At 33.7% G+C, this 23,149-nt stretch overlaps 3 protein-coding genes across 10 annotated transcripts; 2 read left to right on the top strand and 1 right to left on the bottom strand.

The window, feature by feature from the left end:
• The first annotated feature begins 679 nt into the window (after positions 1-679).
• On the top strand, positions 680-5,520 carry hnrnpd (heterogeneous nuclear ribonucleoprotein D). Of its 7 annotated transcripts, XR_008531715.1 has the most exons (9): positions 680-1,109; positions 1,781-1,949; positions 2,571-2,732; positions 2,858-2,989; positions 3,121-3,220; positions 3,625-3,780; positions 3,873-3,964; positions 4,317-4,417; positions 5,189-5,520. XR_008531715.1 is itself a non-coding variant. In XM_054612590.1 (8 exons), exons 1-7 carry the CDS (start codon positions 943-945, stop codon positions 3,938-3,940), a joined length of 954 nt encoding a protein of 317 aa, XP_054468565.1. In that variant the 5' UTR covers positions 680-942; the 3' UTR covers positions 3,941-3,960; positions 5,189-5,520. The 7 variants fall into 7 exon arrangements, 6 of the variants coding, with proteins under 6 accessions (XP_054468565.1, XP_054468564.1, XP_054468563.1 ...); XM_054612590.1 differs by lacking the exon at positions 4,317-4,417 and having other exon boundaries at positions 3,873-3,960; XM_054612589.1 differs by having other exon boundaries at positions 3,873-3,960; positions 4,317-5,520.
• Positions 5,521-5,671: 151 nt separating this feature from the next.
• Positions 5,672-8,819, bottom strand: si:ch73-234b20.5 (uncharacterized protein LOC449923 homolog). Of its 2 annotated transcripts, none has more exons than XM_054612594.1 (3): positions 8,696-8,819; positions 7,825-7,995; positions 5,672-6,160 (listed from the first exon to the last, which is right to left on the bottom strand). In XM_054612594.1, the coding sequence occupies exons 1-3, from the start codon at positions 8,696-8,698 to the stop codon at positions 6,023-6,025; spliced, it is 312 nt and encodes a 103-aa protein (XP_054468569.1). In that variant the 5' UTR covers positions 8,699-8,819; the 3' UTR covers positions 5,672-6,022. The 2 variants fall into 2 exon arrangements, with proteins under 2 accessions (XP_054468569.1, XP_054468568.1); XM_054612593.1 differs by lacking the exon at positions 8,696-8,819 and adding an exon at positions 8,318-8,642 and having other exon boundaries at positions 5,673-6,160.
• A 4,666-nt stretch (positions 8,820-13,485) lies between these two features.
• mat2al (methionine adenosyltransferase II, alpha-like) lies at positions 13,486-22,168 on the top strand. Its single transcript, XM_054612802.1, has 9 exons — positions 13,486-13,793; positions 15,831-15,908; positions 17,772-17,894; positions 17,979-18,091; positions 18,707-18,850; positions 19,958-20,176; positions 20,264-20,446; positions 21,503-21,636; positions 21,723-22,168. The coding sequence occupies exons 1-9, from the start codon at positions 13,718-13,720 to the stop codon at positions 21,823-21,825; spliced, it is 1,173 nt and encodes a 390-aa protein (XP_054468777.1). The 5' UTR covers positions 13,486-13,717; the 3' UTR covers positions 21,826-22,168.
• The last annotated feature ends 981 nt before the right edge of the window (positions 22,169-23,149 follow it).

The following is a 23,149-nucleotide window of genomic DNA, read 5'->3' as shown; positions in this document are numbered from 1 at the left end:
AAAAACAAAACGACGCTCACGAAATTTAATTTTGCCAACATTTAGAATAATATTACAATTTAATTAACTTTGACAAACTAAATTGATTCCTATAATTAAAGCCAAGACGATATATATTTTTTAATTTAATTTTATTTTATTTTATTCAATCTCAATAACTTTATTGAGACAAAACAACGCTCACAAAAAATAAGATATTTTTATTTTATTTTATTCAATCTCAATAACTTTATTGAGACAAAACAACGCTCACAAAAAATAATCACCTTCAAAATTGTAGCAACTGAAACTCAATTGTTTCTTTATAAAATTTATGAAATTTAATTTTGCCAACATTTAGAATAATATTACAATTTAATTAAGTTGGACAAACTAAATTGATTCCTCTAATTAAAGCCAAGACGATATATTTTTTTAAATTATTTTTAATTTTATTTTTCTTAAAAAAAAGAAATTTCAATAACTTTATTGAGACATTTGTTCATACATATAAAACGCAGACACATACAAACAGCAAACAAAAATATATTTTATATTTTTTTAATGAAATTTAATTTTGCCAACATTTAGAATAATATCACAATTTAATTAACTTGTACAAACTAAATTGATTCCTCTAATTACCGAGGAGCCCAGGGGGCGCTGATGAGCTTTTGTTTTCTGTCACAAACACGCGAAGAAGAAGGAACCGGAAGTAGACTGCGATGAAAACAAAACAACCCTCACAAACATAATCACCCTTCAAAATTGTAGCAACTTCATTTTTTCTTTATGAAATTTAATTTTGCCAACATTTAGAATAACATCACACTTTAATTAACTTGTACAAACTAAATTTACTCCTTTAATTACAGCCGAGACGACATATTAGCTTAGCATTAGCTGCTAGCAACACACCTAGCTTAGATTCTGCAGACGACGTTTAGCAGCGAAGCTAACACGATGTCGGATGATTATGAGTTCACTGATGACCCCACCATGATGAGGATGGAGGAGGACGGGGAGGCGACCAGCGACGACCCGATGTCCACGGCTGGAGACTGCGGCCTGATGGGGGGCGAGGCCGAGGGCTCCAGGATAGACGCCAGTAAAAACGAGGAGGATGAGGGGTAAACAAAGTACTTTATACTGTACTACATGTACTGTACGAAGTACTTTATACTGTACTACATGTACTGTACGAAGTACTTTATACTGTACTACATGTACTGTACGAAGTACTTTATACTGCACTACATGTACTGTACAAAGTACTTTATACTGTACTACATGTACTGTACTAAGTACTTTATACTGTACTACATGTACTGTACAAAGTACTTTATACTGTACTACATGTACTGTACTACACCTCAGAGGTAAACAAAGTACTTTATACTGTACTACATATACTGTACTACACCTCAGAGGTAAAGTACTTTATACTGTACTACTACTGTATACTGTACTACTTTATATGTACTACTGTACTACACCTCAGAGGTAAACAAAGTACTTTATACTGTACTACATGTACTGTACTACACCTCAGAGGTAAACAAAGTACTTTATACTGTACTACATATACTGTACTACACCTCAGAGGTAAACAAAGTACTTTATACTGTACTACATATACTGTACTACACCTCAGAGGTAAACAAAGTACTTTATACTGTACTACATATACTGTACTACACCTCAGAGGTAAACATAGTACTTTATACTGTACTACATATACTGTACTACACCTCAGAGGTAAACAAAGTACTTTTCTTTGAATGTGCTCTTTTGCGAATAGGAAGATGTTTGTTGGAGGGCTCAGCTGGGACACGACTAAGAAGGACCTGAAAGATTACTTTTCCAAGTATGGGGAGGTCGTAGACTGCACCCTAAAGCTGGACCCCATGACTGGACGTTCACGGGGCTTCGGCTTTGTGCTCTTCAAAGATCCTGAAAGTGTTGACAAGGTAAAGTCCTGCTCCCAGAAACAGTTTTTACATTATTATATATACAATCTGCAAAACAGAGTACTTCTAATGACACATACACAGTTCTGACCTATTACTTAAAATGAAGCAGTCATATGGGGAGTTCATCTTGTATTACTGCTGTATATTAAGAATCTGTGCTAGTTTTGCTAAAGTTTTGGCAAATCTGATGTGATGCGTCCATGACTTGAATATAACGTTAATATAACAGAAGTACTAACTGGGGCTGGATCAGCAAAAAAATCATTATAAACTGAATATCTTTTGAGTTTTTGTCAAATTTGGCTATTTAAAATGTCACCTTGAGCGCTATAGACTTGATTTGCATTTCTTTTTTTCTGACATTTAATAGAAATAAATAAATAATGAATTGACCAACTTTACCAGCAGAATAATTGGTATTAAACATAGTTAAAGCCCTACAATGAAGTGAAACAAAATCCCTACCCAGTCTGATTATTTGGCTAATAACAACAATTATTTGCATTGAGGTCAGATGTCTCTACAACAAACAATCACCTCAGAGAAGTTGTTCTTAAACACCTAAAGCTTATTTTTCCATGTGACCCCTTTTTGTCATTTGGTTATTTTGTTATGAAGGTTGTCACACATAAGGAACATAAACTCAATGGAAAGGTCATTGACCCCAAAAAAGCCAAGGCCATGAAGAGTAAGGAGCCTGTGAAGAAGATCTTTGTTGGTGGTCTCTCTCCAGACACTCCCGAGGAGAAAGTCAGAGAGTACTTTAGTGCCTTCGGAGAGGTATAACTCTTTATAACATTCCCAAATTTAGCTATTAGTTGGTGCTGTGGATCTATAGAATCATATATTTTCCATCTACTAACTTACCCATTGTTTCTTTTCATTAACATGATTAAACACTACAGTTGGAGTCAATTGAACTTCCCATGGAGAACAAAACAAACAAAAGGAGAGGCTTCTGCTTCATCACATTCAAAGAGGAGGAACCAGTTAAGGGGATCATGGAGAAGAAGTATCACAATATTGGACTAAGCAAGGTACACACTCATTTTTCTTCTGTCAATCAAACTTAATCTCCTGATATATTGTTTTTCACATATTATGGGGACTTTTTTAAACCGATCAACATGATCACTGTGGAGCTAAAACTTAATTGGTGTTCCTTTAGTGTGAAATAAAAGTGGCCATGTCCAAGGAGCAGTACCAGCAGCAGCAGTACTGGGGAGGAAGAGGTGGATACTCATCCAGGTCTCGAGGAAGAGGCGGTGGTGAGTGGAGGAAACTTTCCTGTTACATGTTACATGTAATCCTGCAAATTTCCCCGCTGCGGGACTAATAAAGGATTATTTTATCTTATCTTATCTAAAGAAAAATGGTAATAATGCACTTTTTTTAATCCCTGTTAAGCAGAATATTGTTACATTTAGGAATAAGAAAATGAAGAGTATGACCTTATAAAGTAAATTGTATTAATAGGTAGGTGGTCATTCAAAAAAAATGTAAGTAATAGAAAAGTCTTGTATGGTGAAACAGACACAAAAAAAATCAAAAACTGAAAGAATCAAGGCTTTTTTTGAGCTGTAAAAAAAAAATGTAAGTACTTTTCAAACATCTCAAAGAGAGGGTAAAGATTCTAGGTTATAATGTAAAAACTTGACCTGTTTAACTGCAGGTCCCAATCAGAATTGGAACCAGGGTTACGGCAACTACTGGAATCAAGACTACGGGAATTATGGCAATTATGGTTACGGTAATCAAGGATATGGAGGCTATGGTAGCTATGATTACCCTGGTTACAACAACTACTACGGATACGGTGACTACAACAGTAAGTAACGCCGACCCAATCGTTCCAGGTGTTTTCTGTCCCTTTAGAGATGATTAAAACACCTGTAATCAGATTTTGAACCCCACTTTTAGATCAATCCGGCGGATACGGCAAGTCGCCACGGCGTGGCGGTCACACCAACAGTTACAAGCCGTATTAACGGAGGAAACTCATCTTCAAGTAGGTATGTAAAGACAGAAAATACACCTCTTACTTTAAGTTTAAAGTAGTTATATTTACTTTGCTGTTTGGTAACATTATGTATAATTTCCTCTTGTAAATTTCTTTTTCTCAGCACCGTCAAGTGCTTTACAGTAGTGGTAACATAGAGGCTACACACTTGTGCCGATTATTTTAACAGCCGGCCTTCTGCTGCCTCTTTTGCACCTTCATTTTTTTTTTTTTTTTTTTTTAAACTGTAACGTTAACAGGTAAAGTACTACAGTAAATGGATGCCAAAGTTAAGGATGTGCAAGGAAACAGAAAAGGAAGTATGTTGTCTCCTAACTCTGACATACCTTGTTTGTACCTGCCAGCGGAGCTTCCTTGCAGGCCATGAGCTGACCCCAGATACTCTCAGGGCCCGCTCAATGCGGACCGGGTACGAGAAGCATACGCTCTCGAATGCTGCCATTTGGTATGGTCTTACAACATCCTGTATCCGCATTTCTAAACTAAACAATATGGGACACGTCCAGCTTTGTCATCTTTCTTTCCATTTTTTAATTTCTTTGCAAATGTTTGTAATGTAAAACTTAAAAATATACACATGTAATTGTCATTTTTTACAGGCCCTTACTTCCCCCACAAGTAATGAATATAAATATGAGAAAATAACTATTTGCTTTTCAAAGGATACGTACAGCATTCTCTGGACTTTCCAGTTCCCATTGTTAATATATGCATTCCTAATCTTAATTAAAATGCTTGTTTCTTTATTTAGCTCTTGTAGCCAGTAGTCCATGAGCTAAAACCTGGTTGGTATTTGGACGAGACTGTGTTTGGGGGAGATAAAGTGCTTTACTTTGTCTACATGTATTTCTCTGTTTTGTGTTACTCACAGCGATGGAAAAGACTCCTCTTTTTGTTAATCTTCCTGTAACAAATCTTCCTCTTATAACCTTTTGTAAAAAAAAAAACCAAGACGTTTCCAGAAAATTTGCATGTAATGCTTTCTGTAATGTGTATTTTTTTTATGACCAAACGAAGATTTCTTCCATTTAGTATTTTGACTTCAGGATTTCTAGCTTATGGACTAACTTTTTTTTAAGTGTAAAATGTTAAATCAATTGTTCTCAGTTTGTTTTTTAACATTGAACATTTTAAACACGGGGGATTCCTGTTTGTTTTTTAATTTAACAGGTTTTCTTCCACCTAAAGCTGATCTGTTTTTGTTTGTTTTTCGTAGGTTTCAGAGTGATGAAAGGCAGCAGTGGGCTGGTGGAGCGATGGACACAGAGATGATGGTATCCAGCAAAGATCACTGAGCTGATCGTAAGAAAAACAATGAAGAGCACTAAGACCTACAGTACAATTCCTCTATACTTACCGGAATATTTGTGTTGTATCTTAACAAAAAATAAGTTTTTGGTGTTTTGCATTTATTTAGATTGCTGCAACGATTTAGAAGTTTGCGTTCCTCATCCCTTATGTTTTTGTATTTAATGTTCTCAGACGCTATTTGTGAAGTTGCCTCATTTATTACATAAATGAAATGTTAGATCAGTTGGAAAAGATCACACATATATATTTAGTACTAGCAAAGAATGCATAAAAAAGCATTGTTACAATTTATCCTTTTTATTAGTCATCAGTCATATAATACACATGTTATTATATAGTTTGGCAGTCAAACATACAGTATATATATATATATATATATATATATATATATAAACAGATAATTGGACATTAAGAAATGCGATAAAATAAAAATAAATGGATTTGTGATCCTTTGTGAAATATTAATATTACGTCACATGTTAATGGAGTGTTCAAGCAAATATTTCAGCCAAGTTTCTAACACTTTATTCTCTCATCATAATCTTTATCGCAGCCTAATCAATAAGCTTGCAGTTGCTACAAAATCATGCACCCTTTCAATTATAAATATTTTTGCTCTTGTTTGTTGGAGCTGAAATGACCAGAGACTCTCCTGAGTGCTTTTCAATGCTCAATAAAAGAGGTGAGCTTCATCCACCGTCTTCATGGCTGTCAGTCCCGAGCTGCCGGATTTTTTAATTTATATAACTTTAGTGGCGAAGAGGATGATGAGGATAATGATGATCAGCACAACCACGCCGATTATAATCATCATTTTAATGTTTTTCCACCAGTATTTCCTGGCGACCCGCGTGGATGTTCTTTGGAACGAGTCGGCCTGAAAAAACCCAGAAAGGAAACCAAATAAAACACCAATGAAGAAGAAGTACCAGATCCCTTAACTTAAAGGGGATCTCCACTGATTTTACACATCAAAGTCTGAAGACTTCAAATTTGAAACTGAAAAATAATCTGGAGTTGTGAAGTTAGAAAGAAGTGAGACCTTCGTAGCTCTGCTCATCTCTGCTGCAGGCTAAAGGATCCAGGCTACATTAGCTTCTACTAGCATTTAACACACCTTAATACCATATCTAACGCTTTGCAGTCCAGTTGCATTGTGGCGCCAGATTTTGAGCAGGAAGAGGAATGTGTGGAATGAAAATAGACGATAACTCTGGTTCTGCTGCACCAGTTTTCCACCATGAATCTGATAATGTTATGAGATAACAATGCTAAATTGGTGGGGTACTCCTCTAAGTTAAAGTACCAGTACAGTAATGTAGAAGTACTTCAATACAGGTACAAGCCCTGCAAGTATTAACAGTGATATTCACTTAAAGTATCAAAGGTAGAAATACTCGTTCTGCAGGAAAACATGACTGATGTCTGATAGTTAACACTGAAGAATCAATGTTAGAGCAGCATGTAACTGTTGTAGATGCTCCAGGTGGAGATACTTTAACTACTTTATATATTATTAGATAGTTTAGTCCAGTGGTTCTCCAACCAAATAAATCTGAGGGTTCATGAGATGATTAATGAGAGAGAAGAAGAAGAAACTAAGTTCTTATACCAGAATTAGATTTATTTTGTTGGAAGTTTTATCAAATGTTTTGCCTTTTTCTAAAATACTGGATATTTCTCTTAATCAGCTACTCTCAGCCACTGGGCCCTGGTCCCACTGTTGGGCCTGAGAGTCTCATCTAATATATTGTTTCAGGGTTATTTACAAAGATAGTCAAACCTTAATGCGCTCAATAATTAAAATGCCATTCACGACACATCATCAGGCCAAAAGAATGTTTAGCTACTGTTAGCTAGCTAACATTCCCTTGGATGCAGAGACACAATAGATCGTTCTTTTAAATTAAAAAAAAGTGATGTGGAAAAAAACCTCCGTCAGTAAAAGCTCCAAAGTGTGTGGAGAGGAAATGTGGCCCTAAAGACATTACATGTGGATTGATAATGGCAGTGATGGGTGAGCGGAAGCAGAATATTTAGTTTAGTCATTACAGCTGACAGAGGCATAACACACACATTTACAGCCTAGTTTGTTTTGTAATGTTATATTTTTGTCATTCATTTGAGATCATGGTCCTCAGAATGGTTTCAACATTTAGAAGTGACAGAAGGTTGTGAAACCATTGATTTAAATGAACCAATTTGGGAAGTTTAGAGAGGAAATGTATCAGACTAACTCATAACACAACAAAACAAGACACTTTCTTTTGTCACAAATGCAAAGAAGGTTTGAAAACACTAGTTTATAAACCAGTTTTTTTAAAGTTATATCTAAATCTTAAAAGTAACTACTCGCATAGCATTTAAAAAGTACAATATTTCCCTCTAAAATGTAGTTAAGTACAAGTATCTTAAAATTGTACTTTAGTGAATGAAATAAGTTACTTCCCTCAGTTGTAAAACAAACATTTTCTAACACCCTTGTCACATAAAACCCTTAAAGCTAGACTTTACCCCGTAACATCATGGTCAGATACTTACAGACGCCTGCAGGTCATCTGTGGTTCTGATCAGATCATCCAGTCTGTCTCCCCTCTCCAACACTTTGTTGATGTTGTCTTTCAGGATAACTTTAACCTCGTTCACCTGACCCTGCACCGTGTCCAGTTTAGCCGACGAGCCGGTGGCCGGTGACTGAGAGTGTGTGTCAGCCTGAGAAGCAAATTAGATTTTAATTTAGTCACGATCTACACAAATTTACTACTTCTTTAAAAAACCACACTGAGAATCAAAGAGTGACGACTTCTGTGGTCACTGTTTTTAAATGATTCAAACCTCACTTCCTGTTACTGATTGAACAACAGAGAGCGTTATCAGGTGTTGACCAGAGGCCTGTGATTGTCACATGAAAACCTCAAACACCATGTTTACAACCTGGTTAACACAAAGTGCGACATGGAAAGAGAAACATCTAAAAGACTATACAAACAATATTTCACCTAACTAATCATTGTATACGAAGTACAACACTTACCATCGCAGCTGTGTTTCTCAGTCACAAACAACAGAACAACTCATATAAAAGAAATTAAGTTTCCACAAGTTATCCAGTCTTACAGGTGAAATAAACAGACCCAGAGATCTGTGCTTCTTCCTCTGACTGCATGAGTCACACAGTAAGAGCTGAACAAATGTCTGCCGAAGGTTGAACCTCTCCTCTGTTACTCATTAACCGCCTCAAACTGAGTCTCATTGGCTTCAACAGGAGCCAGTTGTCGCTGTCGCTGTCGCCTCAGCACTTTCACTTCCTGCTTCTCATGAACTCTGCTTCCAAATACTCATCCATGACTTTAAGACTTTAAATCAATAAAATAACAGATTTCTGCTCATGTCTTAGTCCCAGTTTACGTACCATCAGCTGTCAGAGCGACAAGAAGCAGGCCGGTGTTGAGCTGATATCTCCGGGCAAAGGACTGTGTTTTCAGTGGGGAGAGATATTTGCAAGGCAATAAAGAGGTGAAGTCACTCTGTTGCTCCACTTCCTCATCCTGTGTTGTGCAGCTCATTATTTCAGGAGCCAGCGACAGTTTATGGATGCAAATGTTCTGTTTTGAAACACGAGTTCAGCACTCTGTATCAAAAATGAACTACGTAACAATACCTCCAATCTTTAAAAGTGTTACTAGATTAATATATGTAGGCAAAGCAAGTTTATTTGAATATTAGGAGTAGTTTTATTCAGTCATCAATCACAATACAACAAGTATAAACAGTGGAATATATAGACTACAATGTGACTTGAAAGGCACAGGGCTGACATATATAATGCCTATATATATATGTATATATATATATATATATATATATATATATATATATATATATATATATATATATGCCTGTCCTACATTCTTATCAATTTAAACTAAAAATAATGAGAAAATAAAGATAATTCACACTTGAAACTTGTAACTAAAACAGCTTTATAAACCATCCTTTTGAAAACCCAAAGCACATTTCATACAAAGAGGCAGCTCACAGTGTTTTACATGATGAAGTTTAAAAAAAGATAGACGAGTAAATAAAATATATATATTTCTTTCTTTTTTCTAAAATATTTTTTATAATAATAATATTAAAAGATGGATAAAAAGGCTTTAAAAAAGTGCAATTTCAGTTCAAATGTAATCATGAACATAAAATATTTTATTTTGTTTCAAATTACAGTTGTTGCAAATCTGAGAGTCATGTACAGTATAAATATATCACCAGACCTACCAGCACTCTGTAATCTAAAGTAAATTAATAAAGCTGACAGTGATGGAGGAAGTATTACTAAGGTAAAAGTAGCAATACTATAATATACAGGTAAGACTCCTGGAATTAAAATGTCACTCAAGTAAAAGTACAAAAGTGTAATCAGTAAAATGTACTTAAAGTTTAAGAAGCAAAAAGACTCAATACAGAAAAATATCCCCTGTGTACTATCATACATACATTGTTTTTATGATTATGACTGTGTGTATGTAGCATTTTACAGTTGTAGAGCTAATTTTAATTATACTAAACTTCTATTCTATATGCTGATTGGAGGTTTAATCTATAACAATGGAACATAATGAATAAACTCCTTATTAGTTTTGTTTGTAAAACTTAAATTCGGAAAGTCTAATACATAAAGTGGAGTAAAAAAAAGCAATATTTGCTGAAGCAGAACTTAAATGTGCCCCCAAATGTTTAATTTATGACCAAAGACCTGCAAAACCAATGATCAACCTCATAAACCTGTAGCTACTGTGCTAATTAGCAGGTATTAGCATTAGCACCACAACTTTTTTTCTCCACTATTTTATTATTATTAAGTTGTTTTTTTGTTTTTTTTCGTCTGCAAAGTAACTAGTAAACAGTGGTGATGAAGTACTCAGCTCTTTTATTTAAAAAGTACCAATAATACAGTGTAAAATACTCTGTAGCATCACTTAAGGTACAAAAAGTAAAAGTATAAATTATGTTGGATTGTCCCCTTTCAGAATAATATATATAATATATATATATATTTATATATATTATTGAATTATAATTATTAATACTTTAATTGTTTAATCACTTTAATGTTGCATCTGGTAAAGGTGGAGCTTATTTTAATCACTTTATATACTAATGGTTAGTTTAATCTATACTAGAATACCATAATTTAGATTTCTATCTTGTATTACTAATCTTAATCTGCAAAGTAACTAAAGGTATCCAATAAATGTAGTCAAGGAAAAAAAAGTAGCATAAAAATAAAACACACAAGTAAACCCCAGAATTGTATAATACTTGAGTAAATGTACTTGGAAGTCAGGAGATACTTTCATTCATGTATTAATCTTAACTATATATAAATATAAAAAAAGAATATGCCTAAGGGGATAAATAAAGTACATTACTAAATCCACATGCAAACAGGTCAAAAAATGTTTTGATAGTACTTTGTTAGTACTAGATGTACTTCCTTGATAAAGAGGATCTGGCCATGAGTCATACATACATTGGAACATTGGGAGTGTGCTGCACTTTGATGAATGCTTGCCAAATACCAAAGACACAGTGTAGGGATATGTTTGCTCAACGTCAAATAGAAATATGTAATAAATCAATGCATTATTACCTTGAATAATTAAGACCAATTCTAAAGACTGTGCAGTATATGAGTATGAAAGTGCAGTACATGCATCTTTACCTCGCTGGTTGTCTCTTTTACTAGTAATCATTGTGATCATGGACTTTGTGCAATCAAGATGTTTTATTAGGTTTTAAGATATTATAAGCCAATAGCAAACACTAGAAAACAATGCATAAGATCAATATTCCAGTATTGTAGGGGTTAAATACAACGGAAGGCCACAACAACAAAATCACGTACAATATACTGCATATTATTATACTAGCCCTGCCCTAAATCTTACTTATGAGAAGTTTATGATTATGTTTTTATCAGCCACACAGGTGTAAACTCGGCTCGGTGGGAAGCAGTTTCTGTGATTGTTGTTAGTATTTGTGCACATAAATAACAGCAAGATTATACTGCAATTGCTGTTTTTGTCCATATAGATAAAATGGACAAAATAGCAGAGACCTGCGATTATAATGCAATCCACAACAATAACACAACAAATTATTTGGAGTATTTAATCTGAAATCTACATAAATTTACTGCAGCAAACAAATAAAAGTAATAAGAAGGAAATACAATATTAATTTACTCTGAAATGAGAAATTAAACTATAATGGTTCAAAAAAACAAGAAATAATACACAAGGAAGCAATCAGGGCTTTCTCCAGTTCAATTTGAGCAAATGTCCTTTGTTACTTTTTACTCCACTAAATGTATTTCATAGCTTTCGTTACTATTTACTTTGCAGATTTAAAATAATAAAACAAGATATAAATTCATATAAATTAAAATATACAGCATTGAATGAAGCAATCAAGCCTGTCTTACTTTTACTTTAAAAATGAAAAATAAAAGAATATTTGTATACTTTTTATTTTGTACTTTTGGTTTTTATTTAAAATTCAACTTGTGTTTTAGTGTTTTCCTACACTGTCTTACTTTTACTTAAGTAAAAGATCTGAGTACTTCCACCTCTGACAATTTATAATATGTTACCACATTTAAGGTGATTGAGGTGAGTTATTATTATAGGAGTACTATTTTCAATTATCATTTTTTATTGTATTTTTATTTTTATTTATTTTATGTTTCAATTATTTATTTTGTTTCATTTCACTAAATACATATATTTTTATATATGCATTTGTATTAATTTTATTTTATTTAATCTGAAATCTACATAAATTTACTGCAGCAATCAAATAAAAGTAATAAGAAGGAAATACAATATTAATTTACTCTGAAATGAGAAATTAAACTATAATGGTTCAAAAAAACAAGAAATAATACACAAGGAAGCAATCAGGGCTTTCTCCAGTTCAATTTGAGCAAATGTCCTTTGTTACTTTTTACTCCACTAAATGTATTTGATAGCTTTCATTAGTAGTTACTTTGCAGATTTAAAATAATAAAACAAAATATAAATTCATATAAATTAAAATATACAGCATTGAATGAAGCAATCAAGCCATTAAAAATGAAAAATAAAAGAATCTGTATATTTATTTTGTACTTATATTATGTAACACTTTTGCTTTTTTTCCTTAAGTAAAATTTAAAATGCAACTTGTGTTTTAGTGTTTTCCTACACTGTCTTACTTTTACTTAAGTAAAAGATCTTAGTACTTCCACCTAGTATATATATAATATGTTACCACATTTAAGGTGATTGAAGTGTATTATAGGAGTACTATTTTTAATGATTTTTTATTTAAATTTTTTTATTTTATGTTTCAATTATTTATTTTGTTTCATTTAACTAAATACATATATTTTTATATATGCATTTGTATTAATTTTATTTTATTTAATCTGAAATCTACATAAATTTACTGCAGCAATCAAATAAAAGTAATAAGAAGGAAATACAATATTAATTGTATAATAATAAAACAAGATATAAATTCATATAAATTAAAATTTACAGCATTAAATGAAGCAATCAAGCCATTAAAAATGAAAAATAAAATAATCTGTATATTTATTTTGTACTCTGAGTATATTATGTAACACTTTTGCTTTTTTTCCTTAAGTAAAATTTAAAATACAACTTGTGTTTTAGTGTTTTCCTACACTGTCTTACTTTTACTTAAGTAAAAGATCTTAGTACTTCCACCTAGTATATATATAATATGTTACCACATTTAAGGTGATTGAAGTGTATTATAGGAGTACTATTTTTAATGATTTTTTATTTTATGTTTCAATTATTTATTTTGTTTCATTTAACTAAATAAATATATTTTTATATATACATTTGTATTAATTTAATTTAATTTAATTTAATTTAATTTAATTTAATTTAATTTAATTTAATTTAATTTAATTTAATTATATACGTGGTGCGTCACCGCCATCTTGAGGCTGTCCGTGCTGCTGCCTGAAGGACCTTAACTTGTAAACATCCTCCTTCAGCTCTCATCCTGTTTACAAAAAACCCCACAGATAATACAATGAGCACTTAAAGATGTGCATTAATCAACCTATTACTATTATTAGTATCATTATTAACTGTGTACGAGAAGCGGTGAAATGTTACATCAGTTGTTTCCCGTTTTACCCGCCTGTCGTAAAGCGGCTTTACTGCCTTCAATTCTCCCGTTGAAAGTCTCCAGATCTCAGCTGTCAGAGTTAATTATTGATTTTTAAAATCAGTGTCATCGATTATCAGAGGCTACTTTGTCTTTAAGTGCGTCGGTGCCGTTCATTTCGTTTCATTCAAGGTTTTTTACAGTACCGACACCGTCACCGAGACCGACAGCGACGAAGGTTAAGATGAACCCGAGCGGAGCGCAGCGCAGAGGGAAGACCTTCCTCTTCACCTCCGAGTCCGTGGGAGAGGGACACTCTGGTACTGTTCTACTGGTGCAGGTTCTACTGGTTCTCCTGTGTGTATAATCATAGTAGTATTAGCACTGTAGTACTACTGACACTACAGTATACTGAAGTTTGAGTACTTTACTTGAGTATTTCCATTTTATTCTACTTTACATAACAGCTTAAGTTACTTTGATCAATATTTATATATATATATATATATATATATATATATATATATAATTAAAGTAGTTAAATAAACCCCACATATACCAGCTGCAAAATTTAAGTAATGAGCAATAATTATAATACAATAATTTAATATATTTTATTCACAAATGGTCTATTCTGCAAAATGAGTACTTTTGCTTTATTGTACTTTTTACATCTCAGAGGTAAAATAGTACTTTTTTTACTACATCTACAAATTTATTTATTTAACATTTATTTAACAGATTACTTTAAATAAAAACTAAAATATGATGATGTTTCATTATATGATTAAAATTACTACTTAGAAGTATATAAAGTACTTAAAATAAACCCCACATATACCAGCTGCAAAATTTAAGTAATGAGCAATAATTATAATACAATAATTTAATATATTTTATTCACAAATGGTCTATTCTGCAAAATGAGTACTTTTACTTTATTGTACTTTTTACATCTCAGAGGTAAATATAGTACTTTTTACGGTACTACATCTCTGAGGTAAATTTACTTTTTGCTACACTACATTTATTTATTTAACAGATTTAATACTTTAATGAAAACTAAAATATGTTGATGTATTATTATAGATTAAACTACTTAGCAGTATATAAAGTACTTAAAATAAACCCCACATATACCAGCTGCAAAATTTAAGTAATGAGCAATAATTATAATACAATAATTTAATATATTTTATTCACAAATGGTCTATTCTGCAAAATGAGTACTTTTGCTTTATTTACATCTCAGAGGTAAATTACTTTTTTTATTTATTTATTTAACAGATTTAATACTTTAATAAAAACTAAAATATGATGATGTTTCATTATATGTAAAATTACACAGAAGTATACAAAGTACTTAAAATAAACCCCACATATACCAGCTGCAACATTTAAGTAATGAGCAATAATTATAATACAATAATGTAATATATTTTATTCCCAAATGGGCCATTCTGCAAAATGAGTACTTTTGCTTTATTGTACTTTTTACATCTCAGAGGTAAATGTAGTACTTTTTACGGTACTACATCTCAGAGGCAAATAGCTTAGCTTTTACTTCACTACATTTATTTAACAGATTTAATACTTTAAAGAAAACTAAAATATGATGATGTATTATTATAGATTAAACTACTTAGCAGTATATAAAGTACTTAAAATAAACCCCACATTTACCAGCTGCAACATTTAAGTGATGAGCAATAATTATAATACAACAATGTAATATATTTTGTTACAAAATTGGCAATTCTGCGTAATGAGTACTTTTTACTTTATTGTACTTTTTACATCTCTTAAGTGATAATCCATAATTATAATAAAATAATGTATTATATAGTTTATTACAAAAGGAGCCATTCTGCATATTGTATATATATATACAAAATAATATATATTATAATACTGAATTATAATTAGGTATGCGTTAATGTATTCATCACTTTAATGTTGCAGCTGATAACGATGAAACTAATTTGAATTACTTTATATAGTAGTTTAATCTGTGACAATAAAAAAAAGTCATTTAGATTATTAATATTAATATGCAGGGTAGCTAATGTTGTCAAATAAATGTACAACACTGGCTTCCAAATTGTAGTTGAGTTGGAGTATAAAGTACCATATAAAGGAAATACTCAAAAAGTACTTACGGACAGAACTTGCGTACCTATTATAGGTTTTTTAAATGTTATTTACCTCAAGATAAATAAAACTATGGAGTCCCCAAATTCCCTCAAGATTTATTTATCATGTTCACACAAATAATTAAATCATTCAGTAGTATCTGAAAAGTACTAGTAGTATCAGTATTCAGTTATTTATTTACCTCTCTGTCTTTGTGTTCACAGATAAAATGTGTGATCAGATCAGTGACGCGGTTCTTGATGCGTATCTGAGTCAAGACCCCGACTCTAAAGTGGCCTGTGGTGAGTTCACTGTCACATGTTATCAATGTTATTGATCCAAATTAAACCTGACTCTAGGATTTAATTGACCTTAAAATATCTCTCTTTTGAGAGCTGTATTAAGGATAAAGTGTGTGACTTTTCCACTTACAGTAGAGGTTTACGATAAAAGCCTAGTCACATGAGGATCAGCTGTCGTCTCCGGTAAATTGAGATTATTTTTTCAACCGTGTCAAAACTGCTCTGCTCAGAAAATGTTTCTTCCTTCTGTGAGAATAAAACAGTTACAAGGACATTTTACTGATTCTGCAAAGACTGTAAACATACAAAAAAAAATGACAGATTTCAGAAGGACAAACAATCCCTAAAAGTCACTTGTTACACTTTCAACAATAAGCTGCAACTTTCATATTGTTTCTGTAGATTCGAAAGTTTTATTTTTGTTACAACTTTTCTTTGTTACTAGGAATTCATCACCTCTGTATTTTTCAAAAAATCCTGCCTACTGGCTTACTCCCACTAATAAGCACTCCATGTATTCTCACCAGGAGATAATAAAGAAATTGGTCATGTGAGTGTGCATCTCTGTGTCTGTCCATGGCTAATCTCGCATACCGAGATTAGCCATGCACCAAACTGCATAATATTTTTAATGTGTTAATTTATGGCTGTTTGCTCAAGGACCTCTCTGGGTTTCGCTGACTCACACGTTCTTAAAATAACTTTTATTACCTGTTTGATACTGTTATTGATTGAGCGCTGACTGCTCACTCACTACTCTTAAAGGTACAGTGTGTAGTATTTAGGGGGGATCTATTGGCAGATATGGAATATAATATTAAGTATGTTTTCTTTATTGTATAAGAACCTGAAAATAAGAATTGCTGTGTTTTTGTTAGCTTAGAATGAGCTGTTTATATGAACATACGGAGCTGATCCTCTTCACAGAGTCAGCCATGTTTCTACAGTAGCCCAGAATGGACAAACCAAACACTGGCTCTAGATAGGGCCATTCATGTTTTAGTGTTTTTACATCAGCCACCGTAGAACTCCTACATGCTTGGCGCACTGTAGAAGTTTCAGTTGGTGGCAATCTGAGGATTCACCACTAGATGCCGCCAGATCACATCTCTGAAAGTGTTGCAGCAAATTTCCGAACTGTCATTATTTGGATAAACTGACGACATATTGTGAATCTAAATGGTTACTTGTCGAATGAAAAAAAGATACTTAAACTTAATAAGGTGACATATTAGCAGCTTTAACAGTTTGCTCAGTGGATTTGAAGCCTTAATAAACACTTAAAGTTACAGTTAAGCCATTCTTCTAAGGCTACATCCACATTTACAAGGTCAGGGTGAAAAAGACGGCCCATGAAATCCTTGCTGACCTTATTCAACCTTATTCTGACTTCAGAATTCTGACTTTAAACTCAGAACTCAAGTACATTTGTCCTCTTCCGTACCAATCTTCTTTTCTTTTCTTATCAATCAATAATCTGTCTGTGAACTACACTGAAAAGCAACATGATAGTATCAGATTTGAAATTGTACAGCTGTTTAAACTGGTTTGAATCTAGTGTCAAAGGCATTCTGATAATTAATGATTAAACAGCCAATAAAGACTGGATCTGTGTTTGCCCATTTAGATCTCTCTGGCTCATCGAATGCATTTGACTCCCTCTGAAACATCTTCAGTATATCTTGTTTTTTTGCAAAGAAATTCCCCTCAGGCTCTCTTCTTCTGACTTTTAAAGTTTCTTTTCCATGACGTTGCTTCGGACTTGGTCATGAAAAAAGTACACAAGAATTTAATGTTTAAGAAAGTATGATAAGGCAATGCATTCAGATTCATCTCTTGTAAAAACATGATGTTTTGATACAGAGTGTGTGGCGAAGACTGGAATGGTTCTACTGGTTGGAGAAGTGACGTCTAAGGCCATCGTGGATCTCCAGACTGTGGTCCGAGACACCGTCAAGAAGATTGGCTATGATGACTCTTCAAAAGGTTTGGATTATTCGTATTTAATAACTTTAACTTCATCATTTTCTCAGGGATTTGAGTGACTTGAGTCCCAACTGTGAACTGCAGGTTTTGACTATAAGACCTGCAATGTGCTGGTGGCTCTGGAGCCGCAGTGTGTGGAGATATCGGACTGTGTGTTCGAAGGCCGGGACCAGGAGGACATCGGGGCAGGAGACCAGGTTCAGTATTTCGCCTCTAAACCTCAACTTTATGAAGTACATTTGCAATACAATCACATAGAATGATTGTTGTCACCCTCTGGACGGAAGGGAGGCACGGGAAGAATGTACTGTCAGACCCTGCTGCAGTAAAATGTGAGGTTTTCTAAAGGGACTCTGGTTCATGGAAACACTACCACTTTAGACCACATGGACCGCCAAAAACAACACAAAACAAAAGTTCCTTAGAGTAACTTTGATTACATTTAGAAAAAGTACAACATCTGGCATCATGAAGGTATCTGATGCAACGGTACTTTATGACGAGACAATTTAGGCTTCCGATGCTTTACTTTTTCTGAATGTAATTAACTTACTAGCATTTTAAAGGGAGCATTCTACAGTGTCATTCTTGGGGGATTTAGGTAGTTTAGATTGTTTGAAATGTCATTAGTTTTGTTATAAATGATGCAACATGACATTCTGGAGAGAAAGTGGTGGATAGATTTTATCCGTGTTTATAAACTCTCTTTTTTTAAAATAGTACTTCTTCAGTTTAAAGATTTGTTGAGAAACTTTTGACATGACATGCTCAGACTTTAGTTTCTATATGTGTCCGTCTTCTTGTCTCCTCAGGGTTTGATGTTCGGCTACGCCACCGATGAGACGGAGGAGTGCATGCCGCTGACCATCCTTCTGGCTCACAAGCTCAACTACAGGATCAGAGAACTGTCACTCAGCGGAGAGTGTCCATGGATACGACCCGACTCCAAATCACAAGTGAGCGATACTAAAAGTCTACAGAGGGGCACACAAAGGGTTAAAGGCACCGACTATGAACCTCAATGTTCTGACTTATTCAATTCATAACAGCTTTAATGTCTGGTGCAGAATAAAAACAACAAAAAGAAAGCATGAGAGAAACATACGACTAGGGCTGCATGATTATGTCCTAAATGTTAATCAGGATTATGTTGTACTACATTCCTGCTAATTTCCAAATCTTTTTTTTATCAAAATATGACTTAAAATAGGTTATAAAAAATGGGTTTCGTCCAGTATATTACATTTTTTTCTTTTTTGCCACCGTCCTAAAAATCATTTTAACAGCTCTGAAGTAATGTTATCCTTTTACTTTGTTTTATTAATTTATAGTGTTTTTTCTTCTTCATTTTATGGATTAAAGCAAATCTTGTCATAAGTAGATTTAATGATGTATTATAAGCTGCTTAAAGGTATTGTAAAAAGGTCCCAATTCATCTCATATCTATTTATGTTATTGTGACTAAATCTCCTTCAAACAACTGGATTTATTCTAGTTTATCACCAACACTTCATTTTAGGAGATGACATCTCAACACATCATGATAATGTCTTAATATACCTTCGCCCAATACTAATTTTACACTGAACAGAGCCTGAACGCATCATAATGTTACTGAACTGAACATCCGTTTGTTAGCAGTTTGCGGTGCTGCTAACGTTACTAGCTCTCCTGTTGATTTAAACACAGATTGGTTGTTTACAATGTAACATTATAATAAAACTGCGACTAGAAAAGCATAAATGCAGATGTCTTGATAACATATTTTACTGGATATTTGCGGAAAAACTTTATTTCCCACTGTGATTGTTAATGTTAAACTGTGTATTTAATCCTCGGTTCACATGTGTGCCTAACGGAGAAGGGGGATTGTAGGAATCACGGATCCACAAATGTGTGTTACACCACTACAGCCGTAAAATTAAAGAACGTTTTTTCACAGGCCGCTGCATTCATGACCATGACAGCTCCCCAAATACCCCCCAAAATTCTCCTCCATCTTCACTGTGCTGTTGGTTTTGATGCTTTGGAGTAAAAACAGCTTCCTGCCCTCTTCTCTGCAGGTCACAGTGGAGTACAGAGACAACTCCGGGGCCATGGAGCCTCTGAGAGTTCACACCGTGGTCATCTCGGTGCAGCACATCCCAGACATCACCCTGGAGGAGATCAGACGCCATCTGATGGAGAAGGTGGTGAAGGTCGTCATCCCCGCCAAGTACCTGGACGACAAGACCATCTACCATCTGCTGCCGAGTGGGAAGTTCCTCATGGGTGGCCCACAGGTGAGAGAGGACTGAACCACAGGGGGGAAAGGTAATAAAATACAATAAATGAATGTTGATGTTGATGTTTTTTTGTTGTGTCATTAGAGTGATGCAGGACTCACAGGGCGTAAGATCATCGTGGACACATACGGAGGATGGGGGGGGCACGGAGGAGGGGCCTTCTCCGGAAAGGACTACTCCAAAGTGGATCGGTCCGGAGCATACGCTGCTCGCTGGGTCGCCAAGTCTCTGGTCAAAGCCGGACTGTGCAGGAGAGTCCTGGTTCAGGTGAGCAGGTTCACTGATTTGAACATAAAAGTAGAAACAGCATCAAAGTTTAAAGCCTCAGTGTTGGTGTTTGCTTCAGACTAAACTGAACACAAATGATCTAAATCACCAAACTGATTTGTAAATTCCAGATCTATCAGAAAGTGGAAGCTTTGTAAATACAACAATATAAATATGCTTCTTTTTTTTTTTAACTCTTAGCTGTTCTGTTATTGTCCTGTTACTCTAAGCTTGTGTGTGTTAATGTCCCAACCAAACTTTATTTTGTAGTAAGTGCCACAATATATATATATTTTTTTTCTCAGCTTATTCCTGCAAAAGTTTCACAATAAAAGCCTTGTCAGGAAATGATGGGGTTTATATTTCACTTTTATGACTTTTCACCAGAATCCAAACCAGGACACTGATGACAAGCTTTAAGAATACATTTAATTTAATTTAGACAGTTTCATAACCAGTTAGAAGTTCCTCACAGTAACTTCGAGCTAGAAATGTTTTCTAAAGTAACATTTTTTAAAAGGAGAATTCTCAAGGGGAACAAGTCTTTGGGAATCAGAATAAATTACTGTGCATTTTTTGCACATGCAAGACACGAAACTGATGCCATTCCCATCAGCTTCAGCTGGAGTTATTAGCAAATGTTAGCATGCTAACTAAGATGCTACAGCATCATAGAGCTAAAAGCATGACTGCAGAGTCTTGAGAACAAATTGTTGCATAAGGAAATGTCAGTTCAGCTTCTGTTACATTTATATTTAATAAAAAAAATGAAGTAGCCAATAAAAACAAACCACAATGAATGATAATAACCATTGTATGAGATTGTATTACAAATGTACTCCAGCTGACTGTTTCAGAAACAGTTAAAAGTCCCTCAAATTAACTTTAAATTATGATAAATGAATCCTTTTTAATACAAAGTGTAAAGAGACTTTTTATACAGGTTTTTATTTTGTGTCTAACGTGCGATGCTTCCTTACAATCTTGTAAACTGTGTATGAGATGTAGTTGGAAGATTTTCTTATAGCTGATCAATAATGATCAATACGTTTTCAGATCTCCTATGCGATCGGTGTGAGTCATCCGCTCTCCATCTCCGTGTTCCACTACGGCTCATCAGACCGAGACGAAGACGAGCTGCTGCAGATCGTACAGAAGAACTTTGACCTGAGGCCGGGGGTCATCGTGAAGTACGTCACAACTGAAAGAATACTTGTGTTTTTAGTGTATTTTTAATGTCAATATAAGCTTCAACTATTGACTTGTTTTTTTACAGAGAGCTGGGTCTGAAGCGGCCGATCTACCAGGCCACCGCCTGCTACGGTCACTTTGGCAGAGAGGAGTTCCCGTGGGAAAAACCAAAGTCTCTGGTGTTTTGAGTTCTTTAGTTGGATCAATCACATTCCAGATTCAAACAATCAAGAGAATCCATTTATCCAAATACGACTGTGTAACCGAAAACATAAATGTCTTCTTCTCTCTGACGTAAACTGTGAAGTCAGTGGTCAGTGCCTTTCTTGAAGAATGAATTTGATTTTAACAAAATCATGATTTATGTACTTCTGCTGGATGAGAAACTGTAGTTTGTTCAAAACAAAAAATAATGATGCAATGAATGTGATTTTCTTTTTTTTTTATGTTGTGAAAGAATTGTCAGGTACTGTCAAATTTATAAAAAAAATCATGTATTTTGGTTGAAATATTTGGTTATTAAAAACGCTGCATAAGACCTTCTCAAGTATTTTACTTTATTTTAAATTTGAAGTACTTTACTTAATTAGTAGTTAGAAAAAAGACGTAAACATCCTCAAGTACTTTACTTCACATTCAATTTGAAGTACTTTAACTTTACTTTATTAGTAGTCAGAAAAAAGCATTAACCTCAAGTACTTTTCTTCACATTCAATTTGTAGTACTTTCACTTTACTTGATAAGTAGTTAGAAAAAGGCATGAACCTCCTAAAGTACTTTACTTCATTTTAAATTTGAAGTACTTTTACTTTACTTGATTAGCAGTCAGAAAAAGGCATAAACCTCCTCAAGTACTCGTTTATTTAAAATTTGAAGTACTTTTACTTTACTTGATAAGTATTCAGAAAAAAGCATAACCTCCTCAAGTACTTTACTTTTTTTAAAATTTGAAGTACTTTTACTTTACTTGATTAGTAGCCAGAAAATAGTAATTTGAGTAAATATAAAGTAAAGTAAAGTTCCTTTACACTAATGTGTTACCATATGTGTTCAGCTGATTCAGGTGAGTTATTATTATTTTATTTAGTTTAGTTTTATTTTATTTTACTTTGTTTTGTTTATTATTTTATTTTTCTTTGTGTTTTGTTTAATTTATCTTTATTTTATGTTTCATTTTATTTTCCTGATTTGATTTGTCTTCCACCAATATCACTCTTTTTATTCACTCCTGCACCAAACCTGTGATAACTTGAACTTCCACTGGATGGAGTTACAGGTCACACAACATGTATCAGGAGCTGGAAAAACACTGGCAGGGAAAGAAAAAACGATGGAAAGTTGAGCTGCTGTCTCTTTATGTTAAACTTTACACCTTAACAGGAAGGAAACAACCTTCATACCTCCCAATAAGTTAGAACTGAAGAAAGCAAAGAGCTTTTACATGTACAGTCTGTGTATTTATGGGATAAACAAAGAGGAAGCTTTGCACCAATCATACAGGGAGAGACAGGA

Source organism: Anoplopoma fimbria, chromosome 14 (genome assembly GCF_027596085.1).
Source record: "Anoplopoma fimbria isolate UVic2021 breed Golden Eagle Sablefish chromosome 14, Afim_UVic_2022, whole genome shotgun sequence".
Lineage (NCBI taxonomy): Eukaryota > Metazoa > Chordata > Actinopteri > Perciformes > Anoplopomatidae > Anoplopoma > Anoplopoma fimbria.
The sequence above is the reverse complement of the archived record's forward strand: the minus strand, read 5'-3'. Positions and strand labels throughout refer to the sequence as shown.